This window comes from Chlamydomonas reinhardtii, chromosome 13 (assembly GCF_000002595.2).
Source record: "Chlamydomonas reinhardtii strain CC-503 cw92 mt+ chromosome 13, whole genome shotgun sequence".
Lineage (NCBI taxonomy): Eukaryota > Viridiplantae > Chlorophyta > Chlorophyceae > Chlamydomonadales > Chlamydomonadaceae > Chlamydomonas > Chlamydomonas reinhardtii.
In genome coordinates, this window is record NC_057016.1 from 2,601,044 (window position 1) to 2,617,690 (window position 16,647).

At 67.1% G+C, this 16,647-nt stretch overlaps 1 protein-coding gene across 1 annotated transcript; it reads right to left on the bottom strand.

Moving 5' to 3' along the window:
* Window positions 1-6,366: 6,366 nt before the first annotated feature.
* Window positions 6,367-16,512, bottom strand: CHLRE_13g581300v5 (uncharacterized protein). Its single transcript, XM_043069572.1, has 2 exons — window positions 16,376-16,512; window positions 6,367-16,230 (listed from the first exon to the last, which is right to left on the bottom strand). Exon 2 carries the CDS (start codon window positions 16,112-16,114, stop codon window positions 7,430-7,432), a length of 8,685 nt encoding a protein of 2,894 aa, XP_042917547.1. The 5' UTR covers window positions 16,115-16,230; window positions 16,376-16,512; the 3' UTR covers window positions 6,367-7,429.
* Between the last annotated feature and the right edge of the window lie 135 nt (window positions 16,513-16,647).

Below are 16,647 nucleotides of genomic sequence, written 5' to 3' on the forward strand. Positions count from 1 at the left end.
AGACATCCACCCACACAACAACGCAGGCGCCTGTATTCACTCAGACAAGTGCACCCAGGCCTTGCCCACAGCCGGGCGACATTTCTGGCCGTAGCAGGTCCCCACAACGGTATCCTTGCACACGGCCATGCACGGCGATCACAGTGGCTTGTTGGACCTGCTGTCTGAACATGTGCGCTCAAGATCTTAGCAGCGAGCCCTCCCCAGCGAAGTCCGCCCAGGGCCAGGCTACCAATCCACACGGCGCTTCAGCCGGCAGGGCGTTACCCGAGCGCATGCTGTTCAGGTAGTAGCCCACATCCTTAACATTCAATCACTTCACTCCGAGACGTCTATTTCGGCAAAGGCAGCCGAGCGAATGGGCGGGCGGCCGTTGCGCTCGGCATAAAAGTCGCGGCTTGCCACCTAGCATGCTGAAATACAGCCCCAGCTCTATACACGGAATTGCTACATTGCAACCTCGCTGTTTTGTCCCGCTGAGTCGCTGGTTAGGCGCTCGTCGCTGCGGATCCGGATTCACAAATATTTGCATTGTTGCACACTTGCACCCGGGACAAAACAGCGAGGTTGCAATGTAGCAATTCCGTGTATCGGGCTGGGGCTGTATTTCAGCATGCTAGGCGGCAAGCCGCGACTTTTATGCTGAGCGCAACGGCCGCCCGCCCATTCGCTCGGCTGCCTTTGCCGAAATAGACGTCTCGAAGTGAAGTGATGGGATGTTATGGATGTGGGCTATTACCTGAACAGCATGCGCTCGGGTAACGCCCTGCCAGCGCGGAAGCGCCGTGTGGATTGGTAGCCTGGCCCCGGGCGGACTTCGCTGGGGAGGGCTCGCTGCTAAGATCTTGAGCGCACATGTTCAGACAGCAGGTCCAACAAGCCACTGTGATCGCCGTGCATGGCCGTGTGCAAGGATACCGTTGTGGGGACCTGCTACGGCCAGAAATGTCGCCCGGCTGTGGGCATGGCCTGGGTGCACTTGTCTGAGTGAAAGCAGGCGCCTGCGTTGTTGTGTGGGTGGCGCTCTGGCATGTCTTTCACGCGCGTGTGTTGCCTGGCGGTGGCATCACACCGCCTGCCGGTTCGCAGCCCTGTCCTATGCCCCACAGCGGCCCCCTGCCATGCCCCGCGCCTCCCCCCGCCCCCGGGTGGCCTAGAGTGTGTCCCTGGTGTCCCTGGGCATGTGCAAAACGTGCGGGCCGCCTTGCAGCCTCATCTGGGCACTGTTGGGGCTGCAAAAGGGGAGTTGCGGGAATTGAACCCACGACCTCTCGCACGCTAGGATGCACCCTAAGCGAGAATCATACCACTAGACCAAACTCCCTCACGGATGCCACATTCAGAGGCACTAGCATACACAGCACACACACGCCATGGTGGTGGGGGCACACTACCAGGCTGGAACGACGCGTGAACCCGCGAAGGAACCACCTGTAATCGTCGCTCACGCACGCCGACAACAGGGAAGAATGCATTTGCCAAGCGTGCAGCAACTCGCCCCGCCCGGGTATGTGCACTAGAGCAGAGTGGGGCTGCTCCCGCTTAACAACACACTTACCGCCAACGGAGCTGCGGGCCTGCGGCACGCAACCAGCACGGTGAGTGGAGGGCCACAAGCGATAGGCGGTCAGGTGGTGGGGCCGATCAGGCGGACACGTTTGCAGACCCGATACGCAGTATTATTTGCGCTGGCGACAAAGCCTGCCCTGCTCGGAATGCTCGGAGAAGTCATCAGCGGATTGCGACCGAACGGCCCGAACCTGGCGGGTTGACGTGACAGGAGATGGCAAGCTCCGTTGGCACTGCGTGTGCGTGGGGCACCGGCCCAACGCCGCCTGCAGCCGCTTGCCTCGCCCTGCTGGTACAATTTAGACCCGACCAACCTCCTGCTCGTAACGGGGCACGGGCCACTGACATGCGTGTCGCAATTTGGCACGCTGACCATGAGCCGATACATCAGGCTGGCCAATATGGCTGAGCTGCGGTCAGGCGACCGCGTTGCTTACATCAACACGCCGTAAAGCTGGGACGCCACGCAGTGAGTGCCTATCCTGCACGACAACCGTGGGGATCTCTTATTGGGGTGGCCATGACTGCCATCGTGGACTTATGGCACAAGGGCTTCAACTGAGGTGGCTAAGTGTCATAGGGTGGCGTACAAGGTGCGAGCAAAGGCTGCCGTCAGGGGTCTACTGGAGGGAACCCCCTTGAGGGGACGACCGACCCCCCCACGTGTTGTTCAGGGGTTAAACCCCCTCCATTGTATACCAACGTGGTGTCAATCGACTCCTCTTGGCGAGCACTATCACTCCGTGTCATCAGCGGTCCTGTTCTGAGACTTCGGTGTCATAGGATCCTATCCAATGAAAATCCTCTCGACCCAGCCCACCCTGCGCTCAACTCTCTGCCGCGTGACGAATGGACAATGTGCTTCGGCAGCCTTGTAAGGCGCGAACTCATGCGCACCAGCGCTTCAGAGCCCAGCCGTGTCAATGCGCACAGGTGTGCATGTGTCCAATGGGGAGACATGTCCCGGGAGGTCCACGCCCGGACACGCAACTTCGCCTTCCCACGCTTTGTTTGTGCTTCTTATTACGGCATCACGTGCACATATGAGCCTCGTACTGCTGCGTTTGGCCCCTACTTCTGCTTGTGGGGCGCTTCCCGAATCCGCCAGGATGGGCTCCCAAAAACCGACGGACCTCCAGGGACGAGGACCGACCCCCCAACTTTGGCGGCCCAGAACTTCCTCAACCAGACACCCCCTTAGAAACCTAAAAGCACGTGCATAATGCTCTCCTAAAGCTCTGTATTTTTGAGCATGGGGTAAGAACCTGAGCTTTCTACACACACCCCTGCATCCGCTATCCCTAGACACAAACCTCACCAAACTGCCAACACGTGAAACTGGGGTCGTGGCCAATTCGCCCGAGCTGACTCACGCCAAACACTACCCATTCGACACGCCCAACCGCCGGAGAGCCGGCGAATGCGACGCTGCCCACTATGGCGCGTGACAGGCGTCATGGGTAGCGGCCATCCCAGCTGGCCCCCACGGAGTCATGCCGCCCCGCAGAGGACACTCGTGGTTCTGCCCCCGTTGCCTCCACCCGCCGGGTGCTGCGAGGAGAAGAGAGCACGAACGAGGGGGTTGGATCAGAGGAGAGCACAACAGACACCCCTGCAGCGCTCATCGACCCACCTTTCCCACGCGCCAACTTCGCCCCACACCCCTCCGCGTCTCCCCGTGCGCACCGTAAGGCTGCTCGGCCGCTCAAGGCGAAACGGACTGCAAGGAGTGGCAGAGCAGGGATCGCACAGGCGGGGCAAGTTGGTGGGCGGGGGGAGGGGGGCACGGCATCGACTCGTGGGTGGACAGCCCGACCCCACCGCGCCCTACGGCTGACGTACGCCCACGTGCAGCGCCCGCACCGCACAGCTGCCGACCAACGCTCACCTGATGCCGCTCGCACGGCAATCCGAACGCCCCCGCCAGGCACACCAGGGCCTCGCTCGTGGGTGAGTCCGGAACGCCGTCGTACACGACCAGGCCCACCCCGGGGACGAAGGCGGGAATTCGGTTGCTGAGCACGTTGAACATGCCCGCGATCTTGCCCGCCAGATTCCCTGCAGGCGGGCGCCAGTCGGCAAGGCGCACTCAGCATCATGACTGCAGCCCGCTGGCCCCATTTACCACCTATGCACGGCACGCACGCCACGCCCCTCACGAGAAGGCTCCACCCAAACGCGGCCGCACCTGCCGCTTTGGAGTCGTTCACGTCCACGCCCCAGGACGGCGCCGCCTTGGCCAGGCAGTCGATCAGGTCGGGCCGCTGCTCCAGGAGTTTGGTCCAGCCCTTGACGCGCTGCCACTTGACGATGCCGTTGAGGTTCTCCAGGTATTCTGTGGGCGTGACCCAGAGCGGGTAGCAGCAGGTGCATGCAGCGCAATGTGCCGTCAGTCAACCAAGTGCGCAAAAACAGCACGATCACAGCAGGGCTGGCGGCTGGTCTGTTCCCGGCTGTGGTAGGCCTCCCTGACGTACCCAGGCAGCTGCGGCCGTCCCGGACGCCCGCAGAGTATGGACTGCGAGAGCATTTTCTGCTTCTGGCAGAGCTTGTCCGCGAGCACCATCTTCTCGTCCTTCTCCCGGATCATCACCGCGACCGCCTCGTCCTTCCTCTGCTCCGCCTGTTGCCGCTGCTGCTGCGCCTCCTCTACGTCCTCTTTCACCGCCTTCACCAGCTTCTGGAGGACGAGCGCCCCCTCTGGAGGCAGCACGCCGATGAGCTCCGCAATGACCTCATGTACACGCGCACCGTTGTGCGCTGGTTCCCGCAGTGCCCGCCGTGCCGCCGCCCAGCGCACAACGGCGGTGCGCGTGTACATGAGCCTCCGGTCAGTGGAGGTCATTGCAGAGTTCATCGGCGTGCTGCCTCCGGAGGGGGCGCTCGTCCTCCAGAAGCTGGTGAAGGCGGTGAAAGAGGACGTAGAGGAGGCGCAGCAGCAGCGGCAACAGGCGGAGCAGAGGAAGGACGAGGCGGTCGCGGTGATGATCCGGGAGAAGGACGAGAAGATGGTGCTTGCGGACAAGCTCCGCCAGAAGGAGAAAATGCTCTCGCAGTCGTCCATGTACATACTCTGCGGGCGTCCGGGACGGCCGCAGCTGCCTGGGCACGTCAGGGAGGCCTACCACAGCCAGGAACAGACCAGCCGCCAGCCCTGCTGTGATCGCGCTGTTTTTGCGCACTTGGTTGACTGACGGCACATTGCGCTGCATGCACCTGCTGCTACCTGCTGATGAAGCAGTGGCCCGAGGGTGCCCGCATGGACTGGTTGCATAATGGCAGGGAGGCGGGAGGCAGGAAGGCGGCTCTGGCAAACCTCGAATCTGCTCTTCAAGCTGCGCCGTGTAGCTCAGCCATCCAGCAGCCATCCCTGCCTACTCACCTAGGTGCCCGCAGCCGCCTCGGCCAGGCGCGAAGAGGCAGGGAAGCCCAGGCGGGGGCGAGGTACGCTTGACATGTTCTCGTGCCGGTCCGCAGCGATTTCAGTGCGAATATGGTTGCTATGACGTTCGGGCATCCAGTTGATTATGTGGCACAGGCGGCGTGGCGCTGGAAAGCAAGCGAGCAGGATCGGCCATCGATCGGAGATGGATTGCCACCCGCCACTGTCCTGACCTAGAAAGAAGGTAAATTTTTCGCAGGCGCGGTATATATCATGGCACCTCTATGCACAGGGTAGCGCGGCATTCATTGCGCTTTGCGGGCCCACGTTAGGAATGGAATGTATGCCATCATGCCTAGGCTGCATACGTCCAGCATGCAAGCCGGTTGAGCAGCGGCTTCGGCGGTACGTGGGTGAACGCGGCGATGACCCATGATATTGCACGGTGATTCTGTCTCTTTCCCGGTCAGGGCATCAGGGGAACGGGGCGCGCGGCGCACATTGCGACAAGGGAGGGTTGTTGGCATTCATGTCAGACGGTCTGCAACTGTCTGCACGGTGGTACGGTATGCAAAGCAGGAAGTGCGCGCTGTAGGTGTCAGGCGGATTCTGGCCGGCAAGACCGTGGTGGGTGGGTGTGCCATGGGACAGTGGTAAGGCAGGTTGGTAAAGTCCCGTAGGGTGCAGCTGATTCCCAGAACCCAACAGATGGCACACAATTGGCAACGGCAGGGCATGAGCGCGCGGCTGGTCGAACGCCGGAGTTACTGTACCGACGAGTTGCTGGCTGGCTGGGAGTTTGCTGACGCGCATTCCACGCTCCGGGTGCCCGGCCAGGCGATAGCACCACACAGACACACCGCAACGCCACACTCGCGAGGTGGGTGGGTATGACAGGGCGTGCGATGGGACAGTGTCAAGGCAGGTTGGTGGAGTCCCGTAGGGTGCAGCTGATTCCCAGACCCCAGCAGTTGGCAAACAAGTTGCGATGGCAGTGCATGAGCGCGCGGCTGGTCGAACGCCGGAGTTACTGTACCGACGAGTTGCTGGCTGGCTGTGCGATGGGACAGTGGTAAGGCAGGTTGCTGGCTGGCTGGAAGTATGCTGACGCGCGTTCCTCACGCTGGGTATGACAGGGGTGGATTCTGGCCGGCAAGACAGGGGTGGGTACGACTTTGAACCCGTACCTCGAAATCGATAGAGCTCAACGCAAGCAAAACGGTGCGTGTTGAATAAGAACTCCCAATCTTGGGTTTGGGCCCCGCCCGGAACCTTGCCCGGAACCGGGCGTGTGCCGGCCCACCTTTGCTGTGCGTGCGCCCGTTGCCCTCTGCCAGTAGCCTGTCGCTCTCGTGCAGCCACAGACGCGGGTGCTGGCAGGGACGCAGGGCGGCGTGGGCAGCGGGCGGCAGTGCTCCACTCACAACTCTGCATCGTTTCGCCATCTGCAACCGTGGGATGCTTGGGACGGCCCCGCTGTTCATCTTCCCACCATCCCGCTGTCTCTCGGAGCCCCTGTGCTTCGACCCAGTGGCCGGATGACGCACCAGGCTGCCAGCCCAGCCAGTCACAAGATCAGTAGAATGGGCACCCTTCCCTCGTGTAACACCGCGATGGCCCAACCGATTTCTGCCACATCTCTCCGCGTTGTCCGCGTGTGCCGCTCCTGTCTCACCATACAGTTTAATTGCGCCGTCAATGCTACAGACGTCTTTTACTTGGGAGCTTCGATTGTGCATTAGGCTTTGCCTAAACCTTGCCTTGGCACTTCAAAAGAATAAGAAACACACTTAAGTGGACAGGGGCCTTGCTATTCAAGGCTGCGACCCACCACACGGCGATTCACCCAACCGCGGTGTCAACCACTACACTTCACGCTGACTGCCGCCCCTTTATTCTACATGCCACTGGATGAGAGCTACTATAACGACTTAACTATTTGGGACCACTCCCTCAAACGAAGACGCATGCTTGCGTTTGTCACGCGCCCGCAGCGTTGAAGGATTGCCGCATCACTCCGCCTCTTCGGCGGCTGCTTTAATACCTTGGTGCTATGCTGTTATGGTCGCATGCGCACATGGCACTGTCCCATCGCACACTCATCCACTAGCCCATTCGCCCTATCATACATCCGGCGAATGATGTGACGTCTACCCCAAACAAATCACGCTTTACAACGATCCATCACGATGGCATACCGTACTGTTGTGCGAACTCACGACTGCGCCGTGCAAAATGGCTGCGGGTGCGCGCAGCATTACGACATAATAGCTACGTCCGTGTGCGCAGGCGCCTCCCGCCGATGCGAAAAACTCTCTTGTAATGTCTTGATTACTTACCGCGCCCGTCCCGACACTGCCAGCACCACCTGCGTCCTTGTGTCTTGTGCATCTTTCAGCAAAAAACTACTCACTGGGCTTGTGGTCTCTCCCTCTCTTTGGTCCCTTCCTCCCTCCTCCATACCCGCACGCCACTGCATCACAGCTCCTTCAGGGGCAGAGGGAAGCTCCGCAGGCCTGGCGCTGCCTGGCGCCCGCCGCACTGCGCCCCCGGCGCCTTAGCGGCTGCTCCATTCACACGGCCCTCCACCGCCTCGTCCTCGCTCTCGGCATCGCTGCTGTCGTTTAGCGCCACAGGGTGGCTGCTAACCAGCTTCGCGCTGCCTGCATCAGCGCTGCCGGGGCGCCCGAGCTGCTCGCCCAGTCCGTTCGTGACGGCGGCCCCGGCCCCGGCCCCGGCACCGACGTCGCCGCTGACGTCAGCCTCCAGGTCGCCCACATCGCTGCCGCAGCCAGAGCTGTGGCCGCCGTCGCTGCCACAAAAGGGCCGCAGGGTGAGCGGAAAGGACTCCACAAACGCCTGCCCGCCGAGACTTCCGCTTGACATGAGCCCACAAAAAGAGCGCAGCGGGAAGCTGCGAGGCACCTCCATCGCCGCCCGCCGCGCTGCCATCGCCTCCTCCTCGCCAACGCTTGGCTCTGCCACGCGCACGGCAGCCGCCGCCACACGGCGGCGGCGAGACGGCGGCACGACAGCAGCAGGTGCGGCTTCGGCGTCGGCAGTGCTGGCAGCCCACGATGCGGATGCGGATAAAGATGCGGATGCAGCTGCCCTCGCCGGCGCGGCTGCAGCAAGCAGCGCCACCGTAGTTCCAAGCACAGTGGCACACACCGACATCTGCTGCTGCGCCGCCAGCGCCTTGGCGGCAAGGCGGCGAAGGCCCCGCTCTTCCGCCGCTGTCGCCCGGACGGCGTCGGCGGCGTCAGCGCCGGCGCGGCGCGCGGCCACCGACATTAGCTGGCGATGACGTGACCGCAGATCGCAGCGAGCCGCCTCCTCCTCCTGCGCTGCAGCCTCCGCCGCCGTCGCAAGTACGGAAGTGAAGGCAGCCGCGCCGCTAGCGCGGCCAGCCTCCTCCAGGTCTGCGGCAAGGCGGGCAGCAGCGGCCGCAGCAGCCTCCACTGCAGCGCGCTCCAGCTCCCTCTGCTGCGCCAGCTCTGCCGCCATCACCACACACGCATCATGTTCAGCCGCTGCGGCGGACACCGCCGCCGCCGCACCCTCCGCTGTCGCATGGGACAGCGTCGCAAGCATCGCGCTCCGTCGCGCCACCAGCGCAGACATGTCTACAGCCGACGCCGCTGACGCGTGCGCGGCGATGGCAGCATCGGCGGCCGCAACAGCGCTGATGCGCTGCAGCAGCGCGCGCCGCCGTGCCACGAACGCGGCCGCCTGGTCGACCAGCGCGCTGCTGGCTTGGACTGATGCCCCTGCCTGAGATCCCGTCGCCTCAGACACTGCCTGCAGCAGCGCCTGCCGGGACGCTGCCATCAGCCCCACCGCGGTGGCGGCGCCGTCGGCGGAGCGCACCGCTAGCGCTGCGTCGCCGGCAATGGCGCCGGCAGCTGTCGCGAGTGCGTGGTCACGTCGTGCCACGAGCGCTCGTAGCGCCGCCAGCTCTGCCACCTCAGCGCGCAGCTGCGCCGCCGCAGCCGCGGCCTCGACGGCCAGGGCTGCGCTCAGCGTCACGCGCCGCAGCAGCGCAAGCCGCTGCCATGCCTCCGCCTGCGCCACGCCGCCACGGATTGCTGCGGCAGCTGCGGTGCCGGCGCCGATCGACGTGGCGCGCATCTCGGCAGCAGCCTGCAGCGCCGCCGATTCGGCGCGCTGCGCTCGCACCGCCTCCGCCGCGCCAGCCGCCTCAACCGCCAAAGACATCTGCACTACGACCTGTCGCGAATGCGCAAGGCGGAGCAGCGCCGCAGGCTCCGCCGCTGCGGCACGGACCGCGTCCGCTGCCTGCGCTCCCGCGACCTCGCTGGCCGCTGCGAGGCTGGCCAGCACGAGCTGCTGCCGCCGCCGCTGCTGCTGCCGCTGCTTAGCCTGCTCGGCGGCAGCAACGTACGCAACCACCGCGTCGTTCACAGCGGCTGCGCTGGCCAGGGACCCGGCGGCGTCGGCGCCGGCCTGCTCCGCTGCCAGCTGCATCCAGCGCTTCCGACGGGCCACCAGCTCGACGACCGCCTCACTCGCTGCCGCCTCGCCGTCGACGGCGTCCGCTGCCACCTTCGCCACCTCCGCCGCCAGCGTCACGCCAAGCAGTCGCTGCCGTGCCTCCGCCAGCGCCTCCATCGCGCCCTGCTCCGCCACCACCGCAGCCACCGCGACGGCGGCGCCAGCTGTCGCTGCCTCGTCCGCGGCAGTCAGCAAAAGAAGAGCTGCAGCGTGTAGCGCCGCGCCCGCGACGGCGGCATATGCCGCGCAAGGAGTCGTCGGTGGAGCGGCGCTGCCGCCGCTGACTGCGCGGCTGCTGCACCTGCTGGCGGCAGCGCTATCCGTCAGGCTGGGCGGCGCAGCCGCTTGCTGCTTTTGCTCAATTAGAGTCCACGCTGACACCTCAGCTTCAAGACCGCCGCACAAGTCGCCTGCAAAGCCGTCGCCTGCGGCCGCAGCGGCTGCAGCGGCGCCAAGAGCGCCCGCAAAGGCGTCAGCAGCCGGCACAGCGCCCTGGATGCCGTCATCCGCATGCACATCAGAGCCAAAGACGGGTGCCGCATTATCATGAAGAGCACCAGCGGCGGCGGTTGTGGCGGCGGGAGCGGCAGCAGTAGCAATGCCAACGCTGCCACGCGGGCTCAGCGACCAGCGAGAGTAGTAGCTGCGTGGAATGAAAGCGGCGCCTGCCGCCGCCACGGCTGCCGCGGCCAGGCCCGCGACCGCCACCACCGGCCCCACAGTCACCGCCACGGCGCCAGCCGCCGCTGTGGCACCAGCGGCTGCGGCGGTCGTGGCCCCGGCGGCTGCTGCGGCCGCACCGCCTGCGGACGCTGTGGCCGCAGCGGCGGTGCCTGCAGCAGCTGCGCCACCACCGGCTGCGACGGAGGCACCGCCAAGAGCGCCAGCAGCCCCAGCAGCAGCGGCGCCGAGGACGCTCATCACCGTCGACAGGCCGTAGAAGCGGCTCATGCCCCTGGGCGTTGTGGTCGCGTCTGCCGCGACGGAACCAGAAGTCACCAGCTCCCCGGATGCGGCTGCGGAGGCCACGCCAGCAACCTGCAGAGACTCGCCTGCTTGCAGCAGCGTCACCTGCGGCGGCGCCTCGGGCTCGGCAGCAGCCGCCACGGCCTCTGCCGGCGGCGACGGCAGCAGCAGCATAGCCTCCTCGGGCACATAGGCTGCGGTCGCAAGAGCGCCCGAGCTGCCCGCGGATTGCAGCCCCTGCTTTACGAGGCTGCCACTGCCGCCGCTGCCGGTCAGGCCGCCGCTCATGCCATTGCCACTGACGCGCAGTGACTCAAGCGCCTGTGCCACACTGCCGCGCAGCCGCTCCAGCGACGGATGCCGCTGCGCGCTGCTGCTGGAACCGCCGCTGCCGGCGCGGCTCAGGCTGCGGCCGCGCGGCTCCTCAGACTCCAAGGCCTCGGCAGGCCATGCCGGCAGCGCCGACGCCGCCGTGCAGGCCCCGGTCTCCGAGCCCGCCAGCGGCTGCGGACTGGCGGCGCCTGCAGACGTGGCAGGCGCAGCCCCGAAGGACGGGCTGGCAAGGCACAGGCCGTCGCCGTCGCTGTATCGACTGTCAACGCGGCGGTGGCGGGTGCGCAGCGTGGCGGCGCCGGACGGGGTGCTGACGTCAGCGGGTGTGGGACGCCGGTGCTGCTGCTGTTGCTGAGGCAGGCACTCCACTGACGCCAGAAGCACCTGCGCCTCATCCTCGGCGTCGTAGCGCTGCTGCTGGTGCTGATGTGCTGCAACAGGGAGACTGGCTGCAACCGGCCCGCTCGCGCCGCCACAGGACCGGCTGGTCGTAGTGGGAGTGGTTGCGGCGGCGTTGCCTGCGGCCGTGACGCTGAGGGATGTGGGCAGCGGCAGTGCGCCACTGGGCTGCAGGGGGCCTGCGAGGCCAGCGGCTGCAGTAGCGGTTGCGGACGGGCTGCCCCCAGGCGCGGTCGACGCCACGCCCAGCGACGCCACCGGCATCGGCGACGCCGGCGCCGACACCAGTGGAGGCAGAGGCAGCATGAGCTTCTGCTTCTGCTGCCCTCCTTCGGGTAGCCTGCCGCCGTACGAGAGCATGTCTGCGTCGCACGCCTCCTCCTCCGCCTCGCTCTCATACACCGTGCCGACGAGCGGGTGCCGCTGCTCCACAAACTCCATGACCGCCACCGTCGCCGCTGCCGCTGCCACGGGTTCCGGCGGCGCGCCGCCGACCGAATCCAGCGTGGGGCGCGGCTCTAGCGCGCGGCCGTCGCCCTCGCGCAGAGCGAGGCCCAAGCCCAGCTCGCCAAAGACGCCGCTGGCGCTGCCTGCCAGCATGGTCCCCGCCTCCTCCAGCGCACGCAGGCGCCGCATGGACGCGTCGCCGAGCGGGCCGCCCGCCGCCACCGCCGCCACCGCGGCGGCGCCGTACGCGTTCAGGAAGGCCACATCGCCGCCGTCATCCTGCTGATGTTCCTGCTCGATGCCCGCGCTGTGCATGACCGCATCATCGTCGTCAAAGGCGTGGTCGCAGGCGGCGCCGTTGCGGCGCGGCGTGGCGACCGTTGACAGCCGCACGCGCAGGCTCTCACGGACCATGGCATCCAGCCGCCGGCCCGACAGCGGCGCCAAGGGGTGGCCCTGCGGCCCGTCCTCGCCGCATGCGGCATCCACAGCAGCAGCGGAGGCGCGGGCGCGGGCGCCGAGCGGGCTGGCGGCGCGCGGCAGAGGAACCGCCGGTTCCTCCTCGCCAGAGGAAGACCAAACGACAGGCGTGGCAACGGCAGCCGCAGCGGCGTCAGAGGCCGCACAGGCTGCAGCGCTGGCCGCGGGGCGCAGCCGGCAGGGCGTGCCGCGCGAGGGCACGGCTGCAGCCACGGCGGACTGCTGGCGGCGGCGGCGCGGCGTGCTGGGCAGGCGGCGCAGCGGCATCAGGCTGGGGTCGTCATGCTCAAGCGCGGACCAGGGCAGCGGCCGAGACGGTGGCACCACGTGCCGTTGCCCTGCGCCCTGGCCGCTGCCTGACTCGGTGTGCAGTAGCTGCTGGTGCTGGTGCTGTTGTTGTTGGTGGTGTTGATGGTGGTGCTGGCGCAGGGCCGGGTAGTCTACGCCGTGGCGGCGCGGCGGCGTGGCTGCCGCCAGTGATGCCACCAGCCACTGCCGCTGGGGCCACGCCCCCGTCTCGTCGGCGCCGGCCTGTGCGCCCGCATCCGCACCAGCGGGCTCATCGAGCAGGGCGGCAACGCTCTTCCAGGCCCATGCGGGAAGGCCGAAGCTCACGTCGCTACCGCTGCTGCCGTCGCTCTCCTCGCCCGCGCTGCCCCAGGCGCCGCCGCCGGAGGAGGTGTGCCGCCCGTCAGCCCGCGCCGCCTTCGTCGCACGGCGGCTGCGGCCCGGTAGTGCCTCTCCCAGTCCCCACACACACGGCTGCGCCTCCTCTGGCAAGCCAGCCAGCGCCAGCGCCTGTGCCGCTGAGCTCTCGCCGTCCTCCTCCCCGCGTGCCACCTCAGTCTGCCGCCGCGAGGGGCAGGGCGCCAGGCCGCGCCAGGCCTTAGCGGCGCCCGCCTCGCGCCGCGCCCAGGCGCCACCGCACAGGAGCAAGGTGCCGTCTACCTCGCCAGCCTCGCCGTCAAACGCCAGCGCGAGGCCACGGCGCGCCTTCCCCTCCGCTCCGTCGTCGGCGTGACCGCCGGCGCCAGCCAGCAACCGCTTGCGGCTGGTGACGCAGGCCAGCGGGTCCGGCGAGGCCATGGGCATCTCATCGCCCGGGCTCATCGGCGCGCCGTGCACCAGCCGCCCACCGGGGCTGAGCGGCAGCTGCGGCACCGGCGACATGCACCGCGGGCTGCGCAGCTGCGGCCGGCCGCGGCCGGAGCTGCTGCAGGCGCTGCCACCGCCGTTGGCGAATGGGCTGCTGCCAGGCGACCAGCCACCAGCGCCGGGCCTGGACGGCGTGCCGAAGGGCGGGCTGGCGCCTGTCAGAAGCGGCGGTACCGAGGGCGCCGGTGACGCTGCAGCGCCGTAGTTGCCGCCTCCAGTGCCCGGCGCGAGGAGTGTGCGGGCCGTCGCCGCTGCGTCACTGCAGGCCGATTCACCGCCCTGTGAGTAGCGGCGGACCGGCCGCATCGGCTGCTGCTGTTGCCGCATGCGCACCTGCAGCGCACCGCCTGCGGCAGCACCAGGGCCGGCAGCAGCGCGGGCACTCTTTGTCGCTGCAAGGCCGGTGGGGCGCGGAGAGCGGACCGTAGCTGGCCTGGGCGAGGCGGTGGGAATGCGGCTGCCGGTCGCCGTGGCGGTGCGGGGAGACGGGTTTGCGCCCAGCGACGACGGAGCGGCCGCGAAGCTGGCGCGGACGCTGGGTCCGGGCTGGCCCTCGCGAGGCGAGTTGAGGCTGGGGATCTGCTTGATGCTGGTTGCCGCTGTTGACCAGCGCCAGGGCGGCAACGCGGAGGAGGCGCCGCCCTTTGCGGTCGCCCTCCCGGAAGCTCCGCCGGCCTGCTTACCGGTGGCGACCTCGCTGCGCAGGAGCGGCATGTCGGTGGATGCTGCCAGGGAGGAGCGCACGGAGGCGGAGCCGAGCGCGGGCTTGGCAGCGGGCGCACGGCCGGATGGGTTGAACGGCGGCCGCGGCGCGGCGGCGGCAGAGGCGGAGGTGCCATGGCTTGCTATGGAAGCAAGCGAGGAGACGGAGGCGCGCAGGACGGAGGAGCGGGTTGGCATCTGGTAGGTGTGAAGGCCACCTGCTGCCTCGGCCTTGGACGGCGCAGTTGCGACCAGCAGCGACTTGCGGATGGTGCTGGTGCTGCTACTCACGGGGCCGCCGCCAGAGCCGCCGCGCGCATACGAGCTCGCACATGCCGCTCCAACCGCTCGCGTCTGCGGCCGGGAGGTGGTTGACACAGCGGCCATGGGCGCGGCCGACGCCTTGCGCGCAATGGCTGACGGCACAGACGACCGCAAGCTGGCCGCGGCGGTGCTGCCGCCAGCACCCAGCGGCGATGCCGCAAAGGACGATGCGTCGACACTCGGAGCCGTGGGAATGCGGCTGCGCCGCGCTGACCCAGGTCCCTTGGGGCTGTAGTCGCTGGCCGCAGGCAGCAGGCCGCTGGGAGTGAGCGGCGACAGCGCAGACTCAGCAGGGGAGGCTGCATCCACGGTGAAGTTGCCGTTGTTCGCAGTCACCGGCAGTCCAGCTGCAGCCGTTAGCGCCCCAAGGCGCAGCGGCGGCACGACCACCTTCTTTTGGTGCGGCCCAGCACCCGCCTGACCGTCGATTAGAGCGGTGGCGATGGCAGCGGCCGTAGGAGGCAATGGCCGCGGAATGCGGCTGCGCGTGGCCGCAAGCGGAGCTCGAGGACCCTCAGCTGCCTCGTCCACGACAGCCATAAGGCTCCGGCGGCTGCCGCTGCAACCCCCCATGCTCCTGCTGCTGCCGCCCAAGCGCGCAATTATCGCACCCACACGCCCGTGGCCCGGCGGCGGCAGCCCAGGTGCCGCTGCTGCGGCCTCCACGGCATCCAAACCCACGCTGCCAATGAGCACTCCACCGTCGCTCTGCGGCTCCAGCCCTCGCCGGCGCCACAGGTGCGTCCCAGCAGCCGGCGGCGATTCGCCTGCAGACTCCGGCGCGGCCAGGAAGCTAGCAGGAGGCAGCGGCACGCCGCTCAGCCCCGCTGCGCCTAGCAGAATGGATGCTGGCAGGCCGCCGCTGCGGCCGCCGCGCGGCGAGCCAGGCAGCTGCGGCGGGCTGCAGGCGCCGCTGGGCGGCGGCGGCTCATGTGGGTCGCTGTCGGCGTGACTCAGCCGCAAGCCCGACGTCGCGCACGGCGCTTCCTCGGCCTCCTCTGCCACCGCGTGCAGTGCAGCATGGCCGTGCCACGCCTCCTCGGCCGCCGCGCCGCCGACCGACGGGTGCTGGCCCGCGCTGCCGCAAGCGCTGGCGCCGCCGTCCGTCGTGGCCCGCGAGGAGCACAGCGCGGTGCTGGCGCCACCAAGGCTGGTGTTCACACTGGCGCTAGTGACGCCGCCACTGCAACCGGTGGCTCTGCCGCCAGCGTCGCTCTCTGCCGAGCCGCCAAGGCTGCCGCTGCCACTGCCGCCGCTGCTCTGGTTGCCTGCGAACCGGCCACCGTCGCCGTCCACGAGGCCGCTACTGCTGCCACAGTCATCGCTGCCGGTGCCGCACACCAGCCCGACACCGGACCACACGCCACGTGCCATGCCTGCGGCCGCAGCCTCCGACCCAGATCCGGAAGCAGCGCTCGTGATGGAGTGGAGGCGTGTCGACGGCGCGGCAAACACGCTGCCGCCGCCGCTGGTGCTGCTCCCGCCGCAGCTGCTGCCGCCACCGCAGGAGCTGTGGGCCGGTGTCGTGGACGCATAGCCACAATGAGCCATGTGATGGCCGGCGCTGGGATCCAGGGAGGAGGGAAGCGGCGGCAGACCGGACGAGACTGGCGGTGTTGGGATGACGCCGGGTTCGTGGGAAGCCGGCGGGGCGCAGAGCAGATTGCTCGAAGTTACGGCAGCCTCTGCGGCAATAAACTCATTTGCTAGCAGCTTTGAGGCCCTAGGCGACGCCACTGGCTGCTGTTGCTGTGCCGTCGACGCGGAAGCGGATTGCATGTTGGTAGTTCCGCCCGCGCTGCCGCTGCGCGCCAGGCGATGCGACAGGTAGCCTATAGGCATCGATGCTTTCCCCTCGCAATGCAGTCTGTGCTGTGCAGAGGCTGCAGATGTCCAAAGGCCGCTCCGCCAGTTCGTCAAGTTGGTATGTTCAATCGCTGCCCAGGCCAGAAGCTCGCCTGCAACGCGACAGCATGAACGACCACTTGAGTATGTATAGGGTGTTACAACTGATTGCGCGCGTCGGCGTCACCGGCGCCCAGCTATGGCCAGCTACAGGTGAAACAGTAGCGAGGTCGGGCCATGTCTCGGCCCAGAGCTCACCTGCAAGCGAAGCCGCTCCGACGCGGTCCCAGAGCTAGATATTAGCGATATGGCACCTAGAGGTACACGCAGGGGCTTAAGGCCATATGAAAACTGGCCCCTCCATTGCTGTCAGCCCAAATGGTATTTGCATCGTTTACCGTGATTCTGATTGCAATGCAATTATATGCGAAAGATAGTTGTTGTGTTTAACTAAACTCTCGAGGAGATGCCAACTTCCATGAGGACCATGACTCGGCCAAATCCCAGCTGCATGCGACTGTTTGTCTGCT

Coding starts and splice junctions, on each gene's coding strand:
- CHLRE_13g581300v5 (XM_043069572.1), bottom strand. CDS start 16,114: ATGCCTATAGGCTACCTGTCGCATCGCCTGGCGCGCAGCGGCAGCGCG.